The sequence below is a fragment of the Acanthochromis polyacanthus genome, chromosome 7 (genome assembly GCF_021347895.1).
Source record: "Acanthochromis polyacanthus isolate Apoly-LR-REF ecotype Palm Island chromosome 7, KAUST_Apoly_ChrSc, whole genome shotgun sequence".
Lineage (NCBI taxonomy): Eukaryota > Metazoa > Chordata > Actinopteri > Pomacentridae > Acanthochromis > Acanthochromis polyacanthus.
The window spans coordinates 34,827,268-34,852,309 of NC_067119.1; the positions used below are offsets into that span (position 1 = coordinate 34,827,268).

At 40.7% G+C, this 25,042-nt stretch overlaps 1 protein-coding gene across 1 annotated transcript in view; it reads left to right on the forward strand.

Annotated features, from left to right (window-relative positions):
• Positions 1-25,042, forward strand: part of zgc:110329 (uncharacterized protein LOC550500 homolog) — a 48,105-nt gene that overhangs the window by 14,928 nt on the left and 8,135 nt on the right. The window contains 4 exon segments of the mRNA XM_051950723.1: positions 4,272-4,457; positions 20,043-20,120; positions 20,250-20,345; positions 21,831-21,947. Coding sequence (XP_051806683.1) covers positions 4,272-4,457; positions 20,043-20,120; positions 20,250-20,345; positions 21,831-21,947 — 477 coding nt within the window.

Below are 25,042 nucleotides of genomic sequence, written 5' to 3' on the forward strand. Positions count from 1 at the left end.
GGTGAAAATTTTAGAAAAAGTCATAGCGCCACCTATTGGTAACAAGAAGTTTAGAAATTACATTTGCACACACCATTGCTCCAAACTTTTTCATATCATTCTGAAAATTGGTCAGCTGATTCTTCACCCCCAGACAATACCACAGTGTGAAGATTTTGATATTTGATGAAATGCTGTTGCCGTGCCAACGCGTTGTTTTTGTGACAAACAAAGTACTTTTTGACAGGCTTTGAATGCTCAACAGCTCACCAAAATTTACACACACATCACTGTCCCCTCAAGGAATAACACTGTATGCATCTCTGCAGGGCATGTGCTATAGCGCCCCCTGCAGTATGTTTAATAAACAGCCCCGGCAGCACGTTTCACCTCCATCCACAAAATTTGGGAGGCATATAGAGCACATCACGATGCACAAAAAAGCCTCTTGGAGCCATCCCCTAAACTCAACAGGAAGTCCGCCATTTTGAATTATGTGGATATATTTTCTCTATTTTTTTAATTTTTGAGAGCGAACTCCTCCTCGGGGTTAACTCCTAGAGACCTCAAATTTTACCAGGGTATACAACACGATGTTATGATCAAAAGTTATTAAAAGATTCTTCCAGAGTCAAAGGGTGTGGACATGGCGACCTCCAGAATTTTGATGGTTCGCCATGAAACATAAGTGGTATCTTACTATCCTCTGCATGCTCCAATCTACCTCAGACCTCACATGATTAAACACAGTCCTGTCCTGATCACATTTACAGACTAAATTACATTCACAGCATGTGCCATAGCGCCCCCTACAGCATTTAAAAAATAGCCTCCACAGAGACTTTCACCTAGGACTATGAAATTTGGCATGCAAATGTCGCATGTCAGTGCAAACAAAAAAGTCTCTTGGAGTCATTCTCTAAACCCAACAGAAAGTCGGCCATTTTTAATTAAATGTCAGATTTTTGGTGTTTTTGGTCATTTTCAACAATTCATTTCTCACAGGCAATAACTCCAAAACATCTGAATTTGGGAAAATATAGAAGACACGTCTTCAGGTTGCATATTTGCGAAAATTGTTGATAAAACTCAAAGGGCGTGGCCATGGCGGGCAGCTGAACTTTAATGTTACGCCATGAAGCAGGACGTCTTGTGTAAATCCCCTGTACACGCTGCAATCCGCCTCAAACTTTACATGTTTGATCAGAGTCCAGTCCTGATGAGTTTCATAGACCAACATACAGTCACAGAGATAGTGCCACCTGGTGGATGGACACACAGTGCTGCATAAATAGCCTGTACATGCTCCAATCTGCTTGAAATTTGACCTGTGTGCTCATAATCCAGCCTTTGTGACATTCATGGGCCTAAATACACCCTCAGTCGTAGCATTGCCTGGTGGAAATGCTTGGGGTCGCCGACCAGCAAGGATGCGAGGACCCGTTCAACGCTGCTTGCAGCTTTAATTTTTTTATTTTTTTTTTCTCCCGTAAAGTAAATTGGCTTTTTGGCGGCCTTATCATACTCCAAAACGCGTGAAATTTGGCGTGCACATCAGGACTGGCGAAAAATTTGATATTTTATGGGAGTTGCGCATGTGCGTGGCAAAATGGCTCTATAGCACCACCTGCAAAATTGAAAAAATAGTCATTAGGCCAACTGCCACAATGTTTCATGTACAGCTACAATATTTGGTGGGCATATGCAGAACATCAGGACACACCAAAAAGTCAATTACAGCCACGCCCTAAACCCAACAGGAAGTCGGCCATCTTGAATTTGCTGTAAATTTGTCAAAATTAATTTCTCCCGGCAAATGAATTGCCTTTTTGGGGGCCTTATCATAAACCAAAACTCGTGAAATTTGGCGTGCACATCAGGACTGGCGAAAAATTTGATATTTTATGGGAGTTGCGCATGTGTGTGGCAAAATGGCTCTATAGCGCCACCTGCAAAATTGAAAAAGTGGTCATTAGGCCAACTTCCACAATGTTTCATTTACAGCTACAATATTTGGTGGGCATATGCACCACATCGGGACACACCAAAAAGTCAATCACAGCCACGCCCTAAACCCAACAGGAAGTCGGTCATCTTGAATTTGCTGTACATTTGTCAAAATTAATAGGTCCTAGTGGATAAGTCTGAGAGAACTGAAATTTGGCCAGTTCATGCACCAGACCTTTCTGATGAAAAGTTATCAAAAACTCAACCAGAAGCCAAAAGGTGTGACCATGGCGGAGCCTCAAAAAACTGATCCTTCGCCATGAAACAGGAAGTGCTGTCTAATTCTTCTCAACATGTTCTAATCTGCCTGAAACTTTACATGTATGATGACAGTCCTGTCCTGATGTCATCCACATAGGGATATCCATTGACAGTCATAGCGCCACCTTGTGGTTTCAGGAAATAGACATCTTTTACACTTTCATGCCCTATTGTTACCCGGTTGATCATATTCACTTCAAATGCGGTGACAACAGGCTGAACACATTGATGATGCATCCCAGTGAAAATGGTGACTTGTCATCAAAGAGCGTGTCTGTGGCGGCCAAACCAATTTCGATGTTTCGCCATGAAAATTTAACGATTCATATCTCAGCTGAACAAGATCCTATCTGCCCCAAACTTCACATGATGGACACCAGGTCCAGTCTGAACACATCCACACTCATAAATTTTGAAAAAGTCATAGCGCCACCTGTTGGTAATAGTAAGTTTAAGGTCTTATATTTTCAGGTACAATGGCCCCAAACGTGGTGATATCATGCTGGAAATTGGTCAGTCGAGTCTTCACCTCTTGACAATCCCACACTGTCAAGGGTGTGACATTTCATGCAACGCTGTTGCTGTAGCAACCAAATATCGCCATGCAAAACAAAGTGCTGTTTGACAGGTTAGAAATACTCCAATGCTCACTAAAATTACCACACACATCACCATCGACCCAAGGAACGACACCGTATGCATCTCGGCACTGCACATGCTATAGCGCCCCCTACAGTATTTTTAACAAACAGCCCCCCCAGCACGTTTCACCTACATCCATGAAATTTGGGAGGCTTATAGAGCACATCAGGACGCACAAAAAAGCCTCTTGGAGCCATGTCCTAAACCCAACAGGAAGTCGGCCATCTTGGATTAATTGTGAGATTTTTGATGATTTTTCTCATTTTTGAGAGTTAATACCTCCAAGGGGATAATTCCAGGACACCTGAAATTTTGTCAGTCCACACAGCAGGACTTGGTGATGAAAAGTTATCAAAAGTTTAACCAGAATCCAAATGGCGCGGCCATGGCGACCATTAGAGTTTTGATGCTTTGCCATGAAACATCAACTGCTGTATAACTCTCTTCTGCATGCTCCAATCTGCCTCAAACTTTCCATGTGTGATCACAATCCAATCCTGATCACATCTACAGGCCAACAGACACTCTCAGTCGCAGCGCCACCTGTTGGATGGACAGGAAATGCTGTACAACTGGCCTCTACATGGTCAAATCAGCCTGAAACTTTTCATGAGTGATCAGAGTCCAACCCTCATCACATCCACTGTTTGAAATACACTCTGAGTTACAGCGCCACCTGGTGGTGGATGGGCAGGAAATGCTGTATAACTAGTCTGAACATGCTCCAATCTGGCTGAAATTTTACTTGTGATTAAACTCTGGTCCAGATGTGATTCAGAGGCTGGCACACACTCTCAGTCACAGTGCCACCTGGTGGACGTGCATGGATTCGCCGACCAGCGTGGATGCGAGGACCCGTCCATCGCTGCTTGCAGCTTTAATTCAAACTTGTCACTTCACATACATTTCATTTTTCAGGGCAGTTTGACCTAAAATAGCATCGCAACTCTCAGAATTTTTAATGCCGGAAACAGGAGGAAGAGTAAAGGAAATAAAAGGATAACAGTGTTTTAAATGCAGTTATCTGTCCATGTATTAGATACATTGTCATTATCCTGTAGAGGGTCGTATGAGGTTGGACTCTGTTACAACTGAGATTGGGGAGGCAGGAAAAAGCCTGGACACTTGCTAGTTGAGTGCAGATGTTTGTTTTTTTTGTTTGTTTGTTTGTTTTTTACAGAATCTATATATTGAACCAACTGAACAGTGTTGAATTAAAGATCATTTGAAGTTAACAGTATCTATAATGTCAGTCTCCACACAATTACCACTCCTGGAAAGACATCAGAATTAATATATAGATAATAAAACAGCACTACTTGTTCTACTAAGGAATTTGTCTCATAAGCACTCTGTTGTTTTGCATTGCTTTCTCTCCCCAGCTGATGGGTCTGTGTGTGCTCTGTGTGGGAGTGTATGCCGAAGTGGAAAGGCAGAAGAATCGAACCTTGGAGGGTCTTTTCCTGGCTCCTGCTGTGGTGCTCATCCTGCTGGGGCTGGTGATGTTCACTGTATCAGTGGTGGGCATGGTTGGATCCCTCAGGGACAACAAGACCCTGCTGCACATGGTAGGGATGATGGAGGAGGAGAAGTTGTTTTCAAAGTTTGTTTGAAACTTTACTCTTTGTATAGTAAAAAGAATATGTGTGTGTGTGTGTGTGTGTGTGTGTGTGTGTGTGTGTGTGTGTGCGCGTGCGTGTGTATATATATATATATATATATATATATATATATATATAGATTTAGAATCTGCCTCGGCAGTATTAGAATTTTGATTTTGCCTAGGCGAAATCCAAATCCTACCATGGTTGTTGTACAGATTTCAATCTTGATATATCAATAACCTGTACATTAGAAAGAATAACCCTAACCCTCTAACAGGATTTTGGTATAGAGCATATGAAAAAAACAACCCAGAAACTACTTTGACAGCATAATTTTTTCCCTGTTTATTTTGCCAAGTGTTGAGGACAAAAGTTGACATTACTTCTAAAATTATTTACCTTGTATCTAAAACCAAATTTCAAGGTACATAATTTTAGGGAAAACAAATAATTACATTAACAGAGCATATTTTCAAAACCCTTCAAATTTCAATCTAGCCTAGACAAAATCAAAATTCTAATTCTGCCTAGGCGGATTTAAAATCTGCCTGGATTCTAATTTCGCCTGTAACATGTGTATATATATATATATATATATAAGTTTGGGGTCACTTAGAAAGGTCCTTATTTTTGAAAGAAAAGCATTTTTTTTAATTAAAATAACTTGAAATGATGATAAATCCAGTCTAAACATGGTTAATGTGATAAATGACTATTCTACGTGATTTTTAATGGATCATCTCCATTGGGGTACAGAGGAACATTTCCAGCAACCATCACTCCTGTGTTCTAATGCTACATTGTGTTCGCTAATGGTGTTGAAAGGCTCATTGATGATTAGGAAACCCTTGTGTGATTATGTTAGCACATGAATAAAAGTGTGAGTTTTCATGGAAAACATGAAATTGTCTGGGTGACCCCAAACTTTTGAGGTCTGTCTGTCTGTCTGTCCGTCCCAATTTCAGAATTTTAGAATCAGTGAATCAGTGTGTCCAAAACTTTTTCAAGTGCCCACAGGTGTTGCCAGTACTGGGAAAAAATGGTGGCTCTACATACTATAGATATTTTAGTAACTACATTTCATTCATTGCCATCCTTGTCTCTTACTGTTCCATGTAAGCACAGCCTGCAGTTCAGCTGAAAAGTCAGAGATGTTTTGTCAAGTGACTGATCGTCTGTTTTTTGCAGTTGAGTCACTAATGGATTTGTGGACTGAGCAGAACTGTTCTCATCTTACTGGCGTCATCCATTCTTTGTAATTCCAGGGGGAAAACAATACATGATATTTTCTTAGTAGGCTTAAACAAATGTGGTATGAACAAGCTGAAATAGATTTATGTTGTGATAGTATCAAGAGGAATAATAGGTACACAAAATAAACATGATGCCCAACATCGGTCACCAAAATTAAATTTACTCATTGTTGACATCATTGAGCCTCTCTTGCTCCGAAGAAATCCAAAGTTTAACTACATAAGATGAGAACAGTAAGATGAGAACAGTTCTGCTCATGATGGATTTATATTTTGTTTTAACTGTAGAAGTCCTTTCTACAGAAGATTTCTACAGAATCTGGTTAGAGCAAATGGTTTATTTTTAATTTTTACATGACGCTTGTGGAATAAAGAGATTTTTTTTTTGTGATCAGTTATTTTTATTTAGAAAAAGAAAAGCATGAAACAATTCAATGACAGAGGTACAACAAATTACAAGCACTTCCTTCTCAACAATTTTTAAAGATGAACCCCCCCCCCCCCCCCAATTTGCGACATTCCCTCCCTCCCATGATCGTCTGTATTGTAGTTTCAAAGAGTACATAATAGTGCGCACACCATATCCTGGTCTCATTCGTAATTAGTAAGTTGAGGTAGAAAGAACAAAAAACAGAAACAAAAGCGTATATGTATACATACATACCGCATACATACATATATACACCGATATATATACACACACACACACACACACACATATATATATATATATATACATACATACATCCACACACATACACGCGCATACACGCGCTCACAAACAATCACCCATTCTATGCACACAAAAATACTAAATTAATTATTTAACTGAACAAAAATGCAGAAATAGTTATTTATTGAATTAGAACGTAGATGAGCAAAAAGTTACAGTTTGAATACATAAGACATACAGATCCCTCATGCCAGTAAATCTTTTACGGCTGCGGCCGCAGAGGTCCAGGTACTGATTGTTTTCTGACCCGCCCCGTGCATCCTTGCCACTGACAACTCCATGTATATTATGCTCAGTAATGTTTGCAGCCACTGGATGCGTGTGAGTGTGTAGGGGGGTTTCCAGCGTAAAGCTAGCATTTTCTTAGCTGCAGTTAGCCCTGCTAGTAACATATGGTTTTGTGTGGAAGAGAGGTTCAGTGATGAGGTGTCATTGAGAAGCAGCACCTTCGGCAAGCATGGTATATTTATGGCCAGCAAATCTGACAATATAAACGATACTGCCTTCCAAAAGGACGCCACATCCGGACACTCCCAGAACATATGTAAGAATGATCCCACTTGATCTAAAGAGCACAGATCACAAATGGGGGAGTGTACTAGTTTCATGTAATAGTGCTTCCTCGGAGTAAGGTACATTCTGTGTATGAATTTAAAGTGTATGAGTTTATGGTTGAGATTTTTTGATGTTTTGTCTAGGTTGTCCCATACATTAGACCAACTTATTTCATCACTAGGAATCCCAAGGTCTCTGGTCCACACTTGGTGAACAGCCAGAGGGCCACAGGAGGGTTCTAATATAAAAGCGTAAAGAGTAGAGACCAGGCCTCTCGATTTCACTCCCACATCTAACAACTTATGTAGTTCGTTTGTGGGAAGGGAAATACCCCAGGGCACACCGTAGGCTCGCATCGCTGAACGAAGGCGTAAATACAAAAAAAAGGACGCCCCTGGGAGATTATAAGTAGTTTGGAGATCGTTAAATGCTCTCAGACCCTATCATTGCAAACATCGGCTATAACATTGATTCCCCTGTCACTCCACTCTCTGAAGGAAAAGGGTACCCCTCCAGTTAGTAGAGAATAGTTGTGGAATATTGGACTTTGTTTATGCCACTTTAGCGCAGAGCCCGTCGCCCTCCCCACTGAGTGCCATACTGTCATAAGGAATGACATAATAGGACCTAGCTTATGTTTGTATTGTTTACTGGAAAGCCCTGAATGAATTAAATCTTGAAGTCGGTGAGGAGATGCTAATTGTTCTTCTATAGGTCTCCATGATGTTGATGTCCGGGGATCGAGCCAAATAGAGAGTGGCCGCAGCACATATGACCAAAAGTAATATTTAAAATTAGGGACTGCTAGACCTCCATTCTGTTTATTACGTTGAAGAGTAGTTAGTTTGACACGTGGACGTCCTCCTCCCCAGATAAACTTCGATATTAATTTGTGCATCTTATCCCAATAACCTCTCGGTGGTGAAAGGGGTATCATATTAGAGTAAAAGTTCACTCTCGGGAGGATGTCCATTTTAATAATAGACATGCGCGTTTGTAAGGAGTTTGGGAGACGAGTCCACCTTTCCAGATCTGCTTCCACCTGTTTCATTATACCAAGGAAATTTTTGTTAGAAGTAGAAAATAGGGAGGGATAGATGTTTATACCTAGGTATTTAAAGGTCTTAACTACTGGTATATGCATCGGCAATAAGGCAGCATCAGAGAGAGAATTAAGGGGCATCAGCAAAGATTTTGTCCAATTTATTTTGTAACCTGAGATTGTACTGAATTCCTCAAATACTTCTAATATTATTGGAGTACATTTTGATGTGTTATTTATGTATAATAAAATATTGTCCACGAATAGTGATATATGGTGTGAGGTGTTGCAGAAAGATATAGGTGAGAGAAATGGATGACGCCTTATATTCTGTGCAAGGGGCTCAAGGGAGAGAGCAAACAAAAGGGGAGAAAGAGGGCACCCCTGACGAAATCCTCTTAATATTGGAAAAGATGATGATATAATGTTACTGAGAGGACCATAGCTGAAGGGTTGGAGTAAAGTACCTTAATCATGTTAATAAAGTTAATGCCCAGACCAAATGCTTCCAATACTAGCCAAAGATAATTCCATTCAAGCCTATCAAAAGCTTTTTCTGCGTCCAGAGACATAACCGCACATGATGACTCCATATCTTGAGCAAAATATAACACATGTAGAAGTCTGCGCATATTATCAGAAGCTTGACGTGTTTTTATAAAGCCTGTTTGATCATGGTGTACTAATTTAGTCATATGTGTCTCTAACCGTAAGGCCAGGACTTTGGCATATATTTTAATTTCCGAATTTAAAAGTGACAGGGGTCTGTAACTTCCACAACGGGAGGGATCTTTATTCGGTTTAGGGAGGATGGTGAGGATAGCGGAATTAGCGTCCCTGTCAAATGAGCCCCTATCCACAGCTGTAAGGATCATATCGAGCATGAACTGACCCAACTCTTTCCAAAAAAATAGATAAAATTCAGGCGGCACACCATCCCACCCTGGTGATTTCCCTTTTTTCATCCTCTGGATGGCCTTCTTTAATTCCTCAAGTGAAATGGGTTTCTGCAGATCATCTTTTTCCTCTTGGTTTAGAGTTGGAAGATTTGCCCTCTGTATGAATTCATTGCATTTGTCCTTGTCTAAGTTAACTTCAGACATGTAGAGGTCAGAGTAAAATTTGGAGAATTCTTCATTAATGGCTTTTGGCTCTGTTCAAATGGTCTGGGATGATTCAGATCTGATTGCTGTTATGTTAGTAAATTTCTCACTTTGCTTAAGCCTGAGTGACAGAAGGTGACTGGGTCTAGGGCCCTGGAAATAATAAGTTCTTCTAGTTTTATGGATTAGAAATTCAGCTCTTAGTCTGAGCAGAGAGTTGAGTTCAGTTTTTGTTACTTCAATGGATTGTTTCCTGGCCTCAGAGAAAGAGAGTTGTTGTTGTAGCTCCAAAGAAGTAAGCTTGTTTTCAAGATCATCTATTTTAGCCAATCGAGATTTATTAAGATGTGAAGCAAAAGCTATTGAAATGTTCCTGATGCATCCCTTCAGTGCATACCAAAATATTCTAGGGTCCCCTACAGAGCCAATGTTCTCAGCCACAAATTTGCTAAACTCTGACCTAAAGTAAGTACAATATTCTTCATTTTTGACTAGAGTTGTGTTAAAGTGCCAGCGAGCTGCTTTAGTTGGTGTGTTCGGTAGGGTGAGTTTAGCTAATACAATACTGTGGTCAGATAATGGAGTGGGAGAGATTGCTGCATGATGTATTTCAGAAATTGAGCTAGAAGTCAAAATATAGTCGATGCGTGAGTACGTTTTATGTCTATTAGAATAAAAACTGTATTGCCTAACTGTAGGATTAATAACCCTAAATACATCAATTAAGCTGAAGTCAGATATAAATTTAGATAAAGAGGTTGATAAAGAGCTTTGAGAATGAGAACAGTGACACGCAGGGCCCGAGCGATCTAAGACTGGGTCTATAACTGCATTCATATCGGCGCCCATGATAATAGCAAAGTCATGCATCTCTATTAGGATCTCAGATAGCGCAGTGAAAAATAGGGGTTCAAGTTGATTGGGTGCATATACTGATATAAAAGCTATTCTACAGCCAGCAATTATAGACTTTATATAAGAGATGCGGCCGTCTTCAGTGCCAAATTTTTCAAGTATGGTTATGGGAAGAGAGCGCTTCAAAACAATGAGAGAGCCACGGGTTTTAGAGTCAACAGAGGCAAAGGCTGCCACGTGATATTGTCTATTTGCAAATCGCTGTACAACTAGTGTTTTAAGATGGGACTCTTGGATAAACGCAATATCAATATGGTTTCTATGGAGTAGGTCCAAGCAAGCCGCGCGTTTTACTGGTTCATTCAATCCATTCGTATTCCAACTAGCTAACTGCAAAGTTGTCATAACACAATTATAAGGCTGAGATAAGCTGAGCAATACTGTTGCTGCAACAATGTATTGTGTTAAATAGATGAGACCACGTAAGTAGACCTACAATGTACACATAATCAGACATGGTGTTGACTGTATCACAAAAAAGGTAAGAAGATCTTGTTCCTCCCACATCCCTGTCGCCAAAACCCCTTGAACTCACCCTGTGGAACCGGTGAGACAAAAACCAAAAACATTAACAACACCCCCAGAAAAAAGAAAAAATGACCCCCCCCAAAAAACATCAGGCACTTGGCACTGAGAAAGCGGGCGCCAGCACACCAGACCCACCCGTCCCCCCTGAAAGAAGATCTGTCAAACAATGACAGTTTTTACAATAAACTACCTTAAATTTTAAAGCCGCTCAACGTCCATGATGAACTCAAATAATATAATGATATCAACTTTTTAAAGTTCAGGTGTTTAAACCACTTCAAAACAGAAAGATATGCATATATATACACACGTGGACAAAATTGTTGGTACCCCTCAGTTAAAGAAGGAAAAACCCACAATTCTCACTGAAATCACTTGAAACTCACAAAAGTAACAATAAATAAAAATTTATTGAAAATTAAATAATCAAAATCAGCCATCACTTTTGAATTGTTGATTAACATAATTATTTAAAAAAACAAACTAATGAAATAGGGCTGGACAAAATGATGGTACCCATAACTTAATATTTTGTTGCACAACCTTTTGAGGCAATCACTGCAATTAAACGATTTCTGTATTTGTCAATGAGCGTTCTGCAGCTGTCAACAGGTATTTTGGCCCACTCCTCATGAGCAAACAGCTCCAGTTGTCTCAGGTTTGATGGGTGTCTTCTCCAAATGGCATGTTTCAGCTCCTTCCACATATGTTCAATGGGATTCAGATCTGGGCTCATAGAAGGCCACTTTAGAATAGTCCAACGCTTTTCTCTCAGCCATTCTTGGGTGTTTTTGGCTGTGTGTTTTGGATCGTTGTCCTGTTGGAAGACCCATGACCTGCGACTGAGACCAAGCTTTCTGACACTAGGCAGCACATTTCTCTCCAGAATGCCTTGATAGTCTTCAGATTTCATCGTACCTTGTACACTTTCAAGACACCCTGTGCCAGATGCAGCAAAGCAGCCCCAAAACATTACTGAGCCTCCTCCATGTTTCACCGTAGGGACAGTGTTCTTTTCTTCGTATGCTTGGTTTTTGAGTCTATGAACATAGAGTTGATGTGCCTTACCAAAAAGCTCCAGTTTGGTCTCATCTGTCCAAAGGACATTCTCCCAGAAGCTTTGTGGCTTGTCAACATGCATTTTTGCAAATTCCAGTCTCGCTTTTTTATGAGTTTTTTTCAGCAGTGGTGTCCTCCTTGGTTGTCTCCCATGAAGTCCACTTTGGCTCAAACAACGACGAATGGTGCGATCTGACACTGATGTACCTTGGCCTTGGAGTTCACCTTTAATTTCTTTGGAGGTTGCTCTGGGCTCTTTGGATACAATTCCAACGATCCGTCTCTTCAATTTGTCATCAATTTTCCTCTTGCGGCCACGTCCAGGGAGGTTGGCTACTGTCCCGTGGGTCTTGAACTTCTGAATAATATGAGCCACTGTTGTCACAGGAACTTCAAGCTGTTTAGAGATGGTCTTATAGCCTTTACCTTTAAGATGTTTGTCTATCATTTTTTTTCGGATGTCCTGGGACAATTCTCTCCTTCGCTTTCTGTTGTCCATGTTCAGTGTGGTACACACCTTTTCACCAAACAGCAGGGTGACTACTTGTCTCCCTTTAAATAGGCAGACTGACTGATTATGAGTTTGGAAACACCTGTGATGTCAATTAAATGACACACCTGAGTTAATCATGTCACTCTGGTCAAATAGTTTTCAATCTTTTATAGAGGTACCATCATTTTTGTCCAGGCCTGTTTCATTAGTTTGTTTTTTTAAATAATTATGTTAATCAACAATTCAAAAGTAATGGCTGTTTTTGATTATTTAATTTTCAATAAATTTTTATTTATTGTTACTTTTGTGAGTTTCAAGTGATTTCAGTGAGAATTGTGGGTTTTTCCTTCTTTAACTGAGGGGTACCAACAATTTTGTCCACGTGTGTGTCTATATATATATATATATATATATATATGCATATGTTGTATGTATTATTAACTGGATATAAGGCAAAAATCTATCAAAACAACAAGAGACTTATTTTAACTGCAATCTTTCTCATTAACAATGAACATATATTATTGCTTAGTGGCTTGAAAAAAGTAATTAAATTAACAATAAATCCAGCCATCAGTGTTGTGCATGTTCACCCCATAGACTGTATATATAGTGGACGTAGCATCTGGCTCCAGAATTGAAGCCAACCCGGAAGTTTCAAAAACTTGCAATATCCCGCCGTCCGCTAGGGTTGGCTCCAAAAAGCTTTTGCTCCATAGACCCCAATTCATTTTTGGAAAAAATAAAATTTGATAGACTGATTTTCTACAGCTCAGGATTTTTTCCTGTTAGTTTTCATGGTCAAAATGAGAGATCAGGTGGCCGATCTTAAAATAAATCAATACTGAATTTTAAATAAATCGTTAAATTTGGCGGAGCCAGAGGGCGTGGCTATACTTGATAGACAGCAACAGAAGCCTTTGCGATAAAACGTGGGCGGGATAAGAGAGTTCTCAGCTAATCCTGCCTCTAGTTGCTCTCCGGTCCAGTCTGTTTGATGACGCTTTTTACATCACTGGCTCCAAAAAATCCAAAACGGCGACCAGGAAGTAGCAAAATCCGGGCTTCATTTTCTCGCTGTTGAAACCAACGGGTGACGTCACGGTTAGTTTACGCCTGGTTCACCCGGTATGTTACCGTCTGGTGATGTTTCAGTCCTTTCCACTCGTCTGTTTCATGTTTAGAAAATCCTCAGCTTCTGTGCTCGTGGCGAATATGTGTTGATTCTGCCCATGGATGAGCTTGAGCCTGGCTGGGTCGAGCAGAAAGGCCTGGAATCCTTGTTTCCTTGCTTCCTCCATGGCTGGCGAAAAAGTCCGGCGGTGTGTTACCGTATAGTTGCTGAAGTCGGCTGAGAAGTGAATATCTCGGTCCTGGAGCTTGACAGGTGTTTTCCGCGATGCACGAAGGATCTTGTCCCGGTCTGTGAAGCGAAGCATCTTGCATATCAGCGGTTGGGGACCTCGGTTAGCTGTTGCCGGGGGGCCGATACGATGAGCCCGCATAATTTCCATCCTCTGTTCGCCCAGATCAGGGAACCATTTCTGAAGATTTGTAGAGATGAATTGAGAAGTATTGGAACCCTCTGCGCCCTCGGGGATGCCCAGTATACGCACATTGTCCCTCCGGTTTCTGTCTTTTAAATCGGCTAGCTTAGCTTCGTAGTCTTCAAGCTTAGCTTTGTATGCCTCAGAGCTTTTCTCCGTCTTCTCAACTCTTTTACGGAAATCGCTGTAATCAGTCCGCAACTTCGCAACATCCTTACTGCAACGAGACAGTTCAGCTTTTATTTCGTCGAGTCTCCCATTTAACCCGGTAAACTGTGTAGCCATGAACTCCCGTTGTTTGTCCATAGCCGTCTCTAGCATTGCAGCTAGCGTGCTTTCCTGGACGCCGTCGCCGTCATCCGATGACTCTCGTTCTGGGTCGGGAGGTCTGATAGATTTTCTCGGTTTTGGCATCATTTCGGGTGGATGTTGTGGCTGTCACTGCATGCTCGAGAGTATGAAATAAACTGTTTTAAAGGTAGTTTTTTTTAATAAAACGGGGGAATGGGAGCGGGAGCTAAGATGCTAAGCCGCCATCGTCCTTGCAGGTCACGTGACTCGAATAAAGTGATTTTGATGAAATATCTGAATATGTAATCCTGATTTGGTCGTTTTCCCTAACAAAAACAAATGTCACACAAGATTAGTTCAAGAACCATCACGAGTTTAAAATCTTACAATTCTTAATAATTTCACAGTTTGTTGCTATAACACTTGGTGTAATTTTGTCAATAAAAAGCCTTTTAAACTCACCGATGGGTTTTGGACTTCAGTGTAGAGTTCGGAGTCAGTCTTTTATTTTTTATGCAGTTCAAGTTGTCACTTTAGTTACAAAATCAGGCTGGTAATGTAGAATAAAACACACAATATTAAAATAAATACATTTGGAAACATAAGTGTTTAAATGTGTATGTGGGTATATTTTACGTAAATATACTAATTGCCACATACATCAAACCTGAGAAATGCATACAGTCACAACCAAAAGTATTGGAACAGCAAGTTCAATTCCGTTGTTTTTGTTGTATACTGAAGGCATTTGGGTTTCAGATAAAAAGATGAATATGACACAAAAGTTCAGAATTCCAGCTTTTAATTCGTGGTTTTTACATCAAGATGTGTTAAACCCAGGACAGAGCACCTTTTCTTTGAACCCACCCACTTTTCAAATGAGCAAAAGTATTGGAACATGTGACTGATGGGTGTTTCTAGTTGCCCAGGTGTTGCCTTTTAGATCGATTGCAGAGACATTAAATAGTTCTTGTTTTTGGCTTTGGGTTTCACCTGTGAAAACTGCATTTTCTGTTAAGCAAACATGAAGACCAGAGAGCTGTCTATGGGAGAAAAGCAAACCATTTTGAAGCTGAGAGAAGAGGGACAATCTATCAGAGCTATTGCACAAACATTGGGCATAGCCACTACAACAATTTGGAATGTTCTGAAAAAGAAAGAAACTACTGGTGTACTGAGCAACAAACATTGAACAGGTCGGCCCAGGGTAACAACAGCAGTTGATGACAGAAACATTGTGAGAGCTGTGAAGAAAAACCCAAAAACAACAGTCAGACATCACTGCCAACCTCCACAGGGCAGGGGTGAAAGTGTCACAATCCACTGTTAGAAGAAGACTTCGAGAGAAGGAATATAGAGGCCATACCACAAGATGCAAACCACTCATCAGCAAAAAGAATCAGAAGGCCAGATTGGATTTTGCAAAGAAGTACAGAGATCAGCCACAAAAGTTTTGGAACAAAGTTTTATGGAGTGATGAGACCAAGATTTAACCTCTACCAAAGTGATGGAAAGGCCAAAGTATGGAGAAAGAAAGGATCCGCTTATGATCCAAAACATACAAGCTCATCTCTGAAACATGGTGGAGGTAGTGTCATGGCTTGGGCTTGCATGGCTGCTTCTGGAACGGGCTCACTAGTCTTTATTGATGATGTAACTCATGATGGGAGCAGCAGAATGAATTCTGATGTCTACAAAACCATTTTGTCTGGCAGTTTACAGAAAAATGCATCCAAACTAATTGGGAGAAGCTTCATCATTCAACAAGACAATGACCCAAAGCACACTGCCAACACAACAAAGGACTTCATCAGGGGGAAAAAGTGGAAGGTCTTGGACTGGCCAAGTCAATCACTGGACCTTAACCTAATAGAACATGCATTTTACCTCCTGAAGAGGAGACTGAAGGGAGAAACCCCCAGAAACAAACAAGAACTGAAAGAGGCTGCAGTAAAGGCCTGGAACTGCATTTCTAATGAAGAATGCAACAACCTGGTGAAGTCAATGGGTCGCAGGCTCGATGCAGTTATTGCAAGTAAGGGTTATGTCACCAAATATTAAATGTTATTAATATCCCCCGCCTCCACGAAGTGGAAAAGGGGGATATAGGTTTGGCCTCCGTGCGTCCGTGCGTCCGTCCATCCGTCCGTGCGTCCGTCCATCCGTCCGTGCGTGCGTCCGTCCGTCCGAGATGAAGGGGACAGCTTTTCTCGGAAACTATTACAGCTAGGAATACGAAAGTTAGAGTGTAGCTTCACACCATGGACACCTTGATCAAGTTCGAAAATGAGACCTGTGCGATAATATTTAACAGTTATGGCCCTTGATCACCATTTTGGATATAGACTCATAGACATCACATGTGGCGGGGGATATTGATGACCATGTCGTCTTGTTCACTTTAAGTTAATTTAATAATGTCTGTTCCAATACTTTTGCTCACTTGAAAAGTGAGTGGGTTCAAAGAAAAGCTTCTCTGTCCTGGGTTGTTTAACACATCTAGATGTAAAAAACCACGAAATAAAAGCTGGAATTCTGAACTTTTGTGTCATATTCATCTTCTTATCTGAAACCCAAATGTCTACAGTATACAACAAAAACAACGGAATTGAACTTGCTGTTCCAATACTTTTGGAGGTGACTGTATATTTAGACATTGCATAATAGCAGCAGTTGATAAAATATTTAAAGTGCAGATCACCTTAGATTCCATTTTCTCCACAAATCCAAAAGCACAGCTGTTGCATTTGCCAATGACAGAAAGAGCTCAAATGGATATTAATGCGGTCACTATGTAACCGTCTCATTAGCTGTAGCTAAACAAAATGGGATTCTAAGTTTGCTATAAGAAAGTCTGTGCTGTAATCGAGTTCTTCACTGTTGTCTATTTCTCAGTACAGAATCTGATTCAGTGCTTACTTTTGCTGGAATGACACAGCTGTCAAGTACTTACTCAAGTTATATCCTGAAAATATGATAAGACAGAACTTATATACTATATATTATGAGTGAAAGTTAAGCTGTATTTAACAAAATCAGCTTTGGAGCAGATGTATCTGTTGTAGTTCCTGGGACTACAAAAACACAAGTTTTTCCTTGTAACTGATCTTTGGCCATGTGCTTACACTGACCTTCAGAGAACACACCAACAAGAAGTTTATTTTTGTCCACCATCATGTTAATTAATTAATTGGCTAGCCCTGTTTGCGACTGATTCAGCTGCAGGGAGACAGTTCTGGAGGGTTCTCATAGAAGGGTTTAGTGATGTGGCTGTGCACTGCTCGTGATTGAACTGGTATATTCACCAGACAAACCCAGCAAGCTTTATTCTTAGGGCTTTTTTTGTGAAGCCAAAAACTAAAGTTTGGAAGCTGCTATCTGTTTTGTGCTTTGTTTTTGGCTATTAAACTTTAGTGTCTGCTTTTAAATGGTGGAATCTGTATTTTGTCACACCAGGTATGAGAAGTTGAGTAAAGCAGAGAAAGGACTGTAATTTTCACAGGATTATTTTAGCTAAAACTGATCCATTAAACTGTCTCCTTGGTATTTTGAAAATAATTAACTGAACACTTGGGTCATTTTCACACCCATTTTGGCAAATTACAATGTTTTGACTTGTTCTTTGTACCAATATCAATCAATCAATCAGTCAACCTTTATTGTCGTTGCACACTTTCATATACAATGAAATTTCATTTGAGCTGTCCTGCCAATGGCAGCTCGGGCTGCAGCACCGTTGGGAGATAAGATAAGATAATCCTTTATTACTCCCCTTGTCCAGGGAAATTTCCCATGTTACAGCAGCATTGTATCACACAGTGGAGCAACAATAAGCAACAATAAGCAACAATATAATGATAATCATAATAACAATCACAATATTTTCAGGAGTGTAGGATGGAAAAAGTGGCTTATGGAATGATGTGGAGTACAAGAGGACTCAAATAATACAAGAACTGCAGATTATGTGATAAAAGCCAATGTGATAGAGTCCAGTTTTGTTTTAACATCAGCCAGTGATGCTGATGTTATAAAGTCTTATAGCAGATGACTTGAGATAGCGCTCCATCTTGCAGGTTTGGTGTCTCAGTCTACTGCTGAAAAAGCTCTTGTGAGACATCACAGTGTCATGCAGTGAGTGAGAGGGATTGTCAATGATGGATGTGAGCTTTGCCAACATCCTCCTCTCACCCACCTCCTCTATGGAGTCCAGGGAACAGTCCAGCACAAAACTGGCCCTCCTGACCATCTGTTCAGTCTCTTTCTGTCCCTTTCAGTGCTCCCTGCTCCCCAGCAGACCACTGCATAGAAAATAACAGACGCTACCACAGAGTCATAGAATGTCCGCAGCAGAGTCCTGTACACTCCAAAGGACCTCAGTCTCCTCAGCAGGTGGAGACGACTTTGGCCTTTCTTGTACAGGACATGTTGCGTGACCAGTCCAGTTTGTTGTTGAGGTGAACACCCAGGTATTTGTATGAGTCCACTATCTCGATGTCCATACCCTGGATGTTCACCGGTGCAGTCTGAGGTGCCCTCCTCCTAGTAGTCGATGGTCATCTCTTTCGTCTTACTGGCATTGAGCTGCAGATGGTTTCGCTCACACCAGTCGACAAAGTCAGAGATGACTGTCCAGCTTGTCCCCATTAGACACACACCCAACAATGGCTGTGTCATCAGAGAATTTCTGGAGGTGACAGCTCCCAGAGCGCGCCTGTCTTGAGGAAAAAGAAAAACAAACATCTGTATCAGGGTATGGGATAATGGCAGAGGGTAAAATGAATAAAAAAAAAGGTTCATTATATCAAATGTAGCCTCCAAGTCGGGAGATTCAATTTGAGAAGGGAACCTTAAAAAATACAAGCCCGCAACAGTCAAAGCATGACGTTAGACAAGGTCAGATGGGATAAGGATAAGGGGTGATGGACGGGTGGCTCCTCACAGCGGTCAGTCTCCTATGCAGCTGCTGCGCCATAAGGTGGCACGCTGGACACGGATTCTTACCCCCTGTGCATCGCAGTGGAAAGCTTTACGGAGGCGGCCTTGGAGGGGGGAAAAGGGCACGTGTGTGTGAATGTGAGTAAGTGTCCGTGTATGCGTGTAGCCAATCTCCTTCCGTCCCAGACCTCCGGTGTCTCAGTTCGCGGGTGGAAGCGATAACACAGCAGGTTGCCATGGAGACGTCCTTGGATGGACCAGTCCAGAAGTCAACAGGTGTCCTTGGGGGAGTGGGGAGGGTTTAGGAGAGCTATCTCTTGGCCATGAAAAACTTCCAGAGGAGTTTATTGTTCCAGGGGCACCAAAATATTATCAGTATACTTTTGTTTAGTCAGGGGAAGAAGAAGCAATTTGACCTTCCCCTGGCTACTCTCAACTTGTTTAGACCTCAGCTATGGCTATTCTCACCCTGATGGCATCCACTCTCCGATTCAAATCAACAGTCCGGTCACCAGCAGCCTTGATCCGATCGTTTGCAAGGATCAGCAGAGTTTAGACGTTGTTTTTCTCTGCGGTCCTCCTAATTTTCCAGAAGCTCAGGCCCACAATCCAACCAATTATCAGCAGACCTGTCATCATAAATCCGAATATGTAAATATCCTCCACATCCTCCACATCCTCCACGGATAGGGGTGCCAGGACACATGATCCCCTTCCACTTTCCCCAGGCGTCGATCACATAACCAGAGGCGAAACTCCCATCCGGGCAGGTAGGCTCCCCTAAGCCCGTGTTCTTTGTGCCGACAATCTTGTCAATCGCGTTGAGAGACCAGCTAATCAATTCCATGATCAGTGTTTCAAAGGTCCAGTGCCAATAGATCGCTCCAAGTCAGACGAGACGAACAAAAATGCAGCAAGCAGAAACATGAGGATATGGGGGAGAGAACAGAGATAGAGACGGAGAGAGGAAAAATGCGACCGTCTCCTTCGAGAAGCAAGGGCAGAAGTAATTTTGTGAGTGTGCTGGTGCACTAGTGCTAATTATCTACCGTTGGAATGCTTTATGAACCTGTTGTATTTGTCCCTCCACAGTTCCTCTGTGTTCTCTGTGTGCTGCTGCTGCTCCAGGCCATTGCAATCACCGCAGCTCTCATCTTTGAAAGAAGGTAAGCGTTGTGAGCCATCCAGTACATATTTATAATACCCCAATGATGTGATCTTCCTCATTGTGCTTTCTGATTGGTATCATGTTTGTCAGTTACCTTAACAATAACTACGTCTTCTCTCTGTTTTATCTAGACGTCTGCCTTGTTTCAGAGTAGCATACGAGAAGGGATTAAACACTATTATGATGACCTCGACTTCAAAAACATCTTGGACTACGTGCAGCAAAAGGTAGTTTATAATCCTACGTAGAAAACATTGACAGACATGACATTCATTTGAATATATTAGAAATAATTTGTATGCGGGTATTGGTGTAAATATAGAGGTATGATGTGATCAATAAATGAAGGATAAAAAAGATGTGGGCTGTACCAGCCAGAGGTTATCTAGAGGACTCTGGAAGCACTTAATTTGCTTTACCATTTCACAGATGCTTTCTCTCTGTTGGTACACAGTACCCATTAACAGAAAAGCCTGTGACCATAAATACTGATGATGTTCATCAGGACAAGCACTGTAGGCTTTATGGCTTTTTTTTTTCAAGTGTGTCTGGCTTTATAGTAGCAGTATGTGGAGTAATTGGACCTACAATATCACATTTTTGTCAGCTTCTTCGTCATGTCAAGAAACCTCTTTCCTGTGCCACTGGAATGGTTACAAAATAAAAGCCTGCAACATTAAAAATACGCCTTTACAATAAAAGCATGGAGGGAATGATTATTTTGACAGTAGAAAAACAAAGGGTTGCCAAAAGTGATAAACTGATCAGCACACGTTTATAAGAGTGATTTACACGCAATTTGGTATAAATACATAACATGCACATGCATAACACATGCTTGTGCTCAGCGCAAGGTCATTTTTTATTAAAGATTTCATCCATCGGAAATATACATCAGCTGAGCACCCTTGGTGGAGTACTGCGCTCTCTGAGTGCTTTTCTTGTTATTTTATGTGTACAAGAACTGTAAAACTGGCGCTAGCATCGGTTCCACTGAGGTTTAATCTCCACAGGTTCAGTGGCATTATTTATTGAACTTCCAAAACATAGGCTATAATAGGTGTTTAATCTTTGATTGTGGGAGAAATAATGTTGCTTCTCAACTATCATTTTAGCAGTTTCTACCTTCTGTAGAGAGAGCAGTAAACCCTGCTTCTCAGCTTGTGTCTGTACTTTGACTTTTTCCATTGTTTATAAAAATGTCTTATCTGCACAGCCAGTGTGGTTCCTGATGTAACAGCATGCAGCAGTGGTCAGGCAGTCACAGAGAGAAAGATGTCATTGTGTAGGAAAGGTCATAAGATGTTTAATACCTGATTGAATTTTTTCTGTCATGGGCCTTTAACTGATGGTCAGAAACTTTGTAGTCTTCATGTGACCACCTGCTTTCTACTGCAGATACAGTGACTTCACATTTCTGAAGGAATTGGATGTACGGAAGGATAATTGGTCTCTCTCTGAGTTAGAGGGTGGATGGGGACAAAGTAGGGTGGCAGGTGGGCGGTGTAAGTGAGGCAGCATGATGAGTGAGCTTTGGCTTGACTCTGAGGCACAACAGATGTGGATTGGAAAGGAGAGGTCCACTCTCAGTGTGTTGTTTTTTGAAAGATTTGAAAGAACTTGGTCTTGTTTTTGTCTGTTAATTTTAGATTTTCTTTTGTTTTTATGTCATGCTTCCTAATTTGCTTGTCTTTCTTCTTTTTGTTTTCCAGTTTTCATGTTGCGGAGGGGATGAGTATAAGGACTGGGGAGTCAATCAGTACCATTTCTGCAATGGTACTGGTCCTCTAGCCTGTGGCGTTCCATATACCTGCTGTGTTCAACGCAAGGTGAGTATTGGCAACACACATACACAGTAATAAAAAAAGAATGAGAGATATTTTTATTGGTATTTGTCTTGCTTCTTAAGGGTGTATTTACACCTGTAATGAGTTATTTTAAACCTAAGTTTTTTGCGCATTTTTGCTTTTATTGGGGCTTGGTGGTTTGCACTTTCACTTTGCAGCTAGAAGATCCCTGGTTCGCATCCCTGCCTTCCCAGAATCTGTCTCCATGGAGTTTGAATATTCTCCCTGTGTATGCATGAGTTTTCTCCAGGTTCTCCAGCTTCCTCCCACAGTTTAAAACATGCTGATTAATTGGTGATTCTAAATTGTCTGTACGTGTGATTGTTTGTCTCTATGTGTAGCCCTGTGATACACTGGAAAAAAATGCTCCTTTCAAAGCAAGAAAAAAAACTTATTTCAAGGAATTTTTACTTTGAAGTAAGTGAAAAAATCTGCCAGTAGAACAAGTGAAAAATGGCTTGGTAAGATTTCTAGAACTAAGATATGATATTTGGAATAATGAGATCTTAAAATTAGCTGGGAAAATGTATTTTAAGCTACACTTTACCAGGATTGTCAAGCTTAGGTGTCTTCACCCTCCTGTTGTTCTCATTCACGGCACCAAAAAATATTGTTGCCTTGTCTGAAAAAAAATGTAATGAAAATCAGTAAAAAATTCCCCAAATGTCTGAAAATTTGCAAAATCTTCAGGAAGAAAAATCCTTAAAAGTTTCCCTTAAAAGTTTTAATTTTTTAAAAAAAAGAAAATCACCAAATTTGGCAAGAAATACAAATTTAAAAATTAAAAAAATCTAAAAATTGTAAATGTTTTCAAAAACTGAGTAAAAATCTTCCAAAAAATCCTAAAAATATCTAAAATGATTCCATATGTATCAGTAAAAGTACTAATATTTTCTTTAAGAACATTCAGGAAAAATCAATCATTTTCAATCATTTTTCTGAATGTTGTTAAAGAAACATTTTTTTTAACTTTTTTTTTTTTTTACCAAAAAAATGTTCAAAAAAATTCCCCCAAAAATTTAAAATGTTGAATTTTTCACTGTGAAAATATCATTTTAAATTTTAAAATGAGTTAATTTGATCTGCAGGACAACACAAGGGTTAAAACAAGATCATTGTTTGACTTAACAAGATATTTAAGATGCATTGTCTTAAAACAAGTTCCTCCATCTTGCTGAAATGTCACTTGTTAAGTGAATTTATCTTAAATCAACTGTCCAGGGTGTTCTCTGCTTTCACCCAGAGTCTGCTGGAATAGACTCCAGCCCCCCATGACCCTAATGAGAAATAAGCAGTGTATAGATAATGGATGGATGAATGGATGCCTGCCTGCCTGGCTTTATTGGATAGACAGTCAGAGGTAGAGGCAGGAAAGTGAGAAGTAGAGAGTAAGGTGGGGCAATTCACCCTGGACCAGAATCGATCCAGCCTCATGGACTATAGCCCTTATACATGGAGTACCTGCTCATCCAGGTGAAATATAGGGTCTTCATCACTTCATCACTTTGATCCTGATCGGTGGAGAAAAACATCAATGGCTGTCTTTTGTTCTAGAAACACCTTCATTTGAAAGTCTTAACCCTTAGAGCTGGACAGACACTCTTTGCCACCACTGAAGTTCATTTAAAGGCAGATGTCAAGCTTCCGTTTCACATGGTTGTGGTCAGTTTGTTTCATTGTTGTCAAAGTTTGACTGAAAGTTTTCACACTAGTCGAATTAAACTGTGCTACACAGGTCAGATATGAAACTTCTGCAAGAAAATGCAAATCAAACATCAGTCTTTATTCAGGAAACATTGTAAAAACAAAGCAATATGAATGGAACTGATGCTTCTTGAATTTGGCACTACTACCAGCAATTCGACCTGTAAATGGACATTTGAAATACTTGCTTTTCAGACAAGCACTTAGCCATGTGGCATTTTGGAATCTGTAACACACAAAATATATCCATGTTTGGTTGTTTGAAAGGCCTCAGACTGTCAACTTGCACCAAGTAGACTGTTAACAGATTAAATTAGACTCTCTCTGGTTGCACAGACATCCAATTTCCATGCTAAGATGTGGACACAATTCGAAGGAAACCCTCTAGCAAGATAATTACCTGATACTGATACTATGTGCTCAGTATCAGTGATTGTACCTGTTCCTGCTTCTCACAGCCATCGTGTTTGTTCCTGTTGATATATGGCTCAGATCCAGAAACTATCCACTCCATTAGTGATGTCTTGTGTCTTATCAAAGCAAGAAGAGACACTTATCTATACAGCAGAGCTGTAATTGATTGTGTGAGAGAAGGGCCACATGTTCTATGGCTAACAGGAAACATGCTGTGATTCAAAGTTATATGGCCTTTGGGAGCTTTCTGTCCTTAAATGAAATGTTGGTCCCCTGTGCCCGCCTCTATCCTCCAAATGCCAAGTATCATTCCTGTTCCTTGGCTCATTGATACGGTCTCTGGAAGCAGTGGACCTGTGCTCAAGAAATTAATGAAAGAATCATCCAGTTGAGCACTGAGCACTCTTTCAAACAACCACACACTCCAGAGAGAGAGGAATTGACTAGATTTTTGCGGTTATCACTTTTTATCTGCCATTGCAGCAACGTTTTTCCCGAGGTTTAAGTTTATGCTCTAGCTGGCAGGGGACAGGTCCACCCCCTTGTGAGGATCTGTACTCTCAGGCTAGGTTCACACTGCAGGCTAAAGTGACCTAAATCCAATTTTTTTTTCTTTTGCCCCTATGCGACCTGTATCTGATCTTTTCATGATGGTCTGAACGACACAGATCCGATTTTTTTCAAATGCGACCCAGGCCACTTGGATATGTGGTCCTAATTCCGATACATATTAACATACGGATCTTATGCCATGCGACTTCAGTCTGAACGGCCAAGTCACATTTATCCGACCTATACGTCCACTGGTATACGACGGACGTGTGTCTTGCCGTGAGTGTTACAAAGAGGTACTCACATATGTACGTAAAGGTTGCCCTTGTCATTCGAAAATTCTGAATGAAGTCCGCATCTGTGAGGCCTCTCACATCACTATCCCACCACTCCTGGCTGCGACTCCG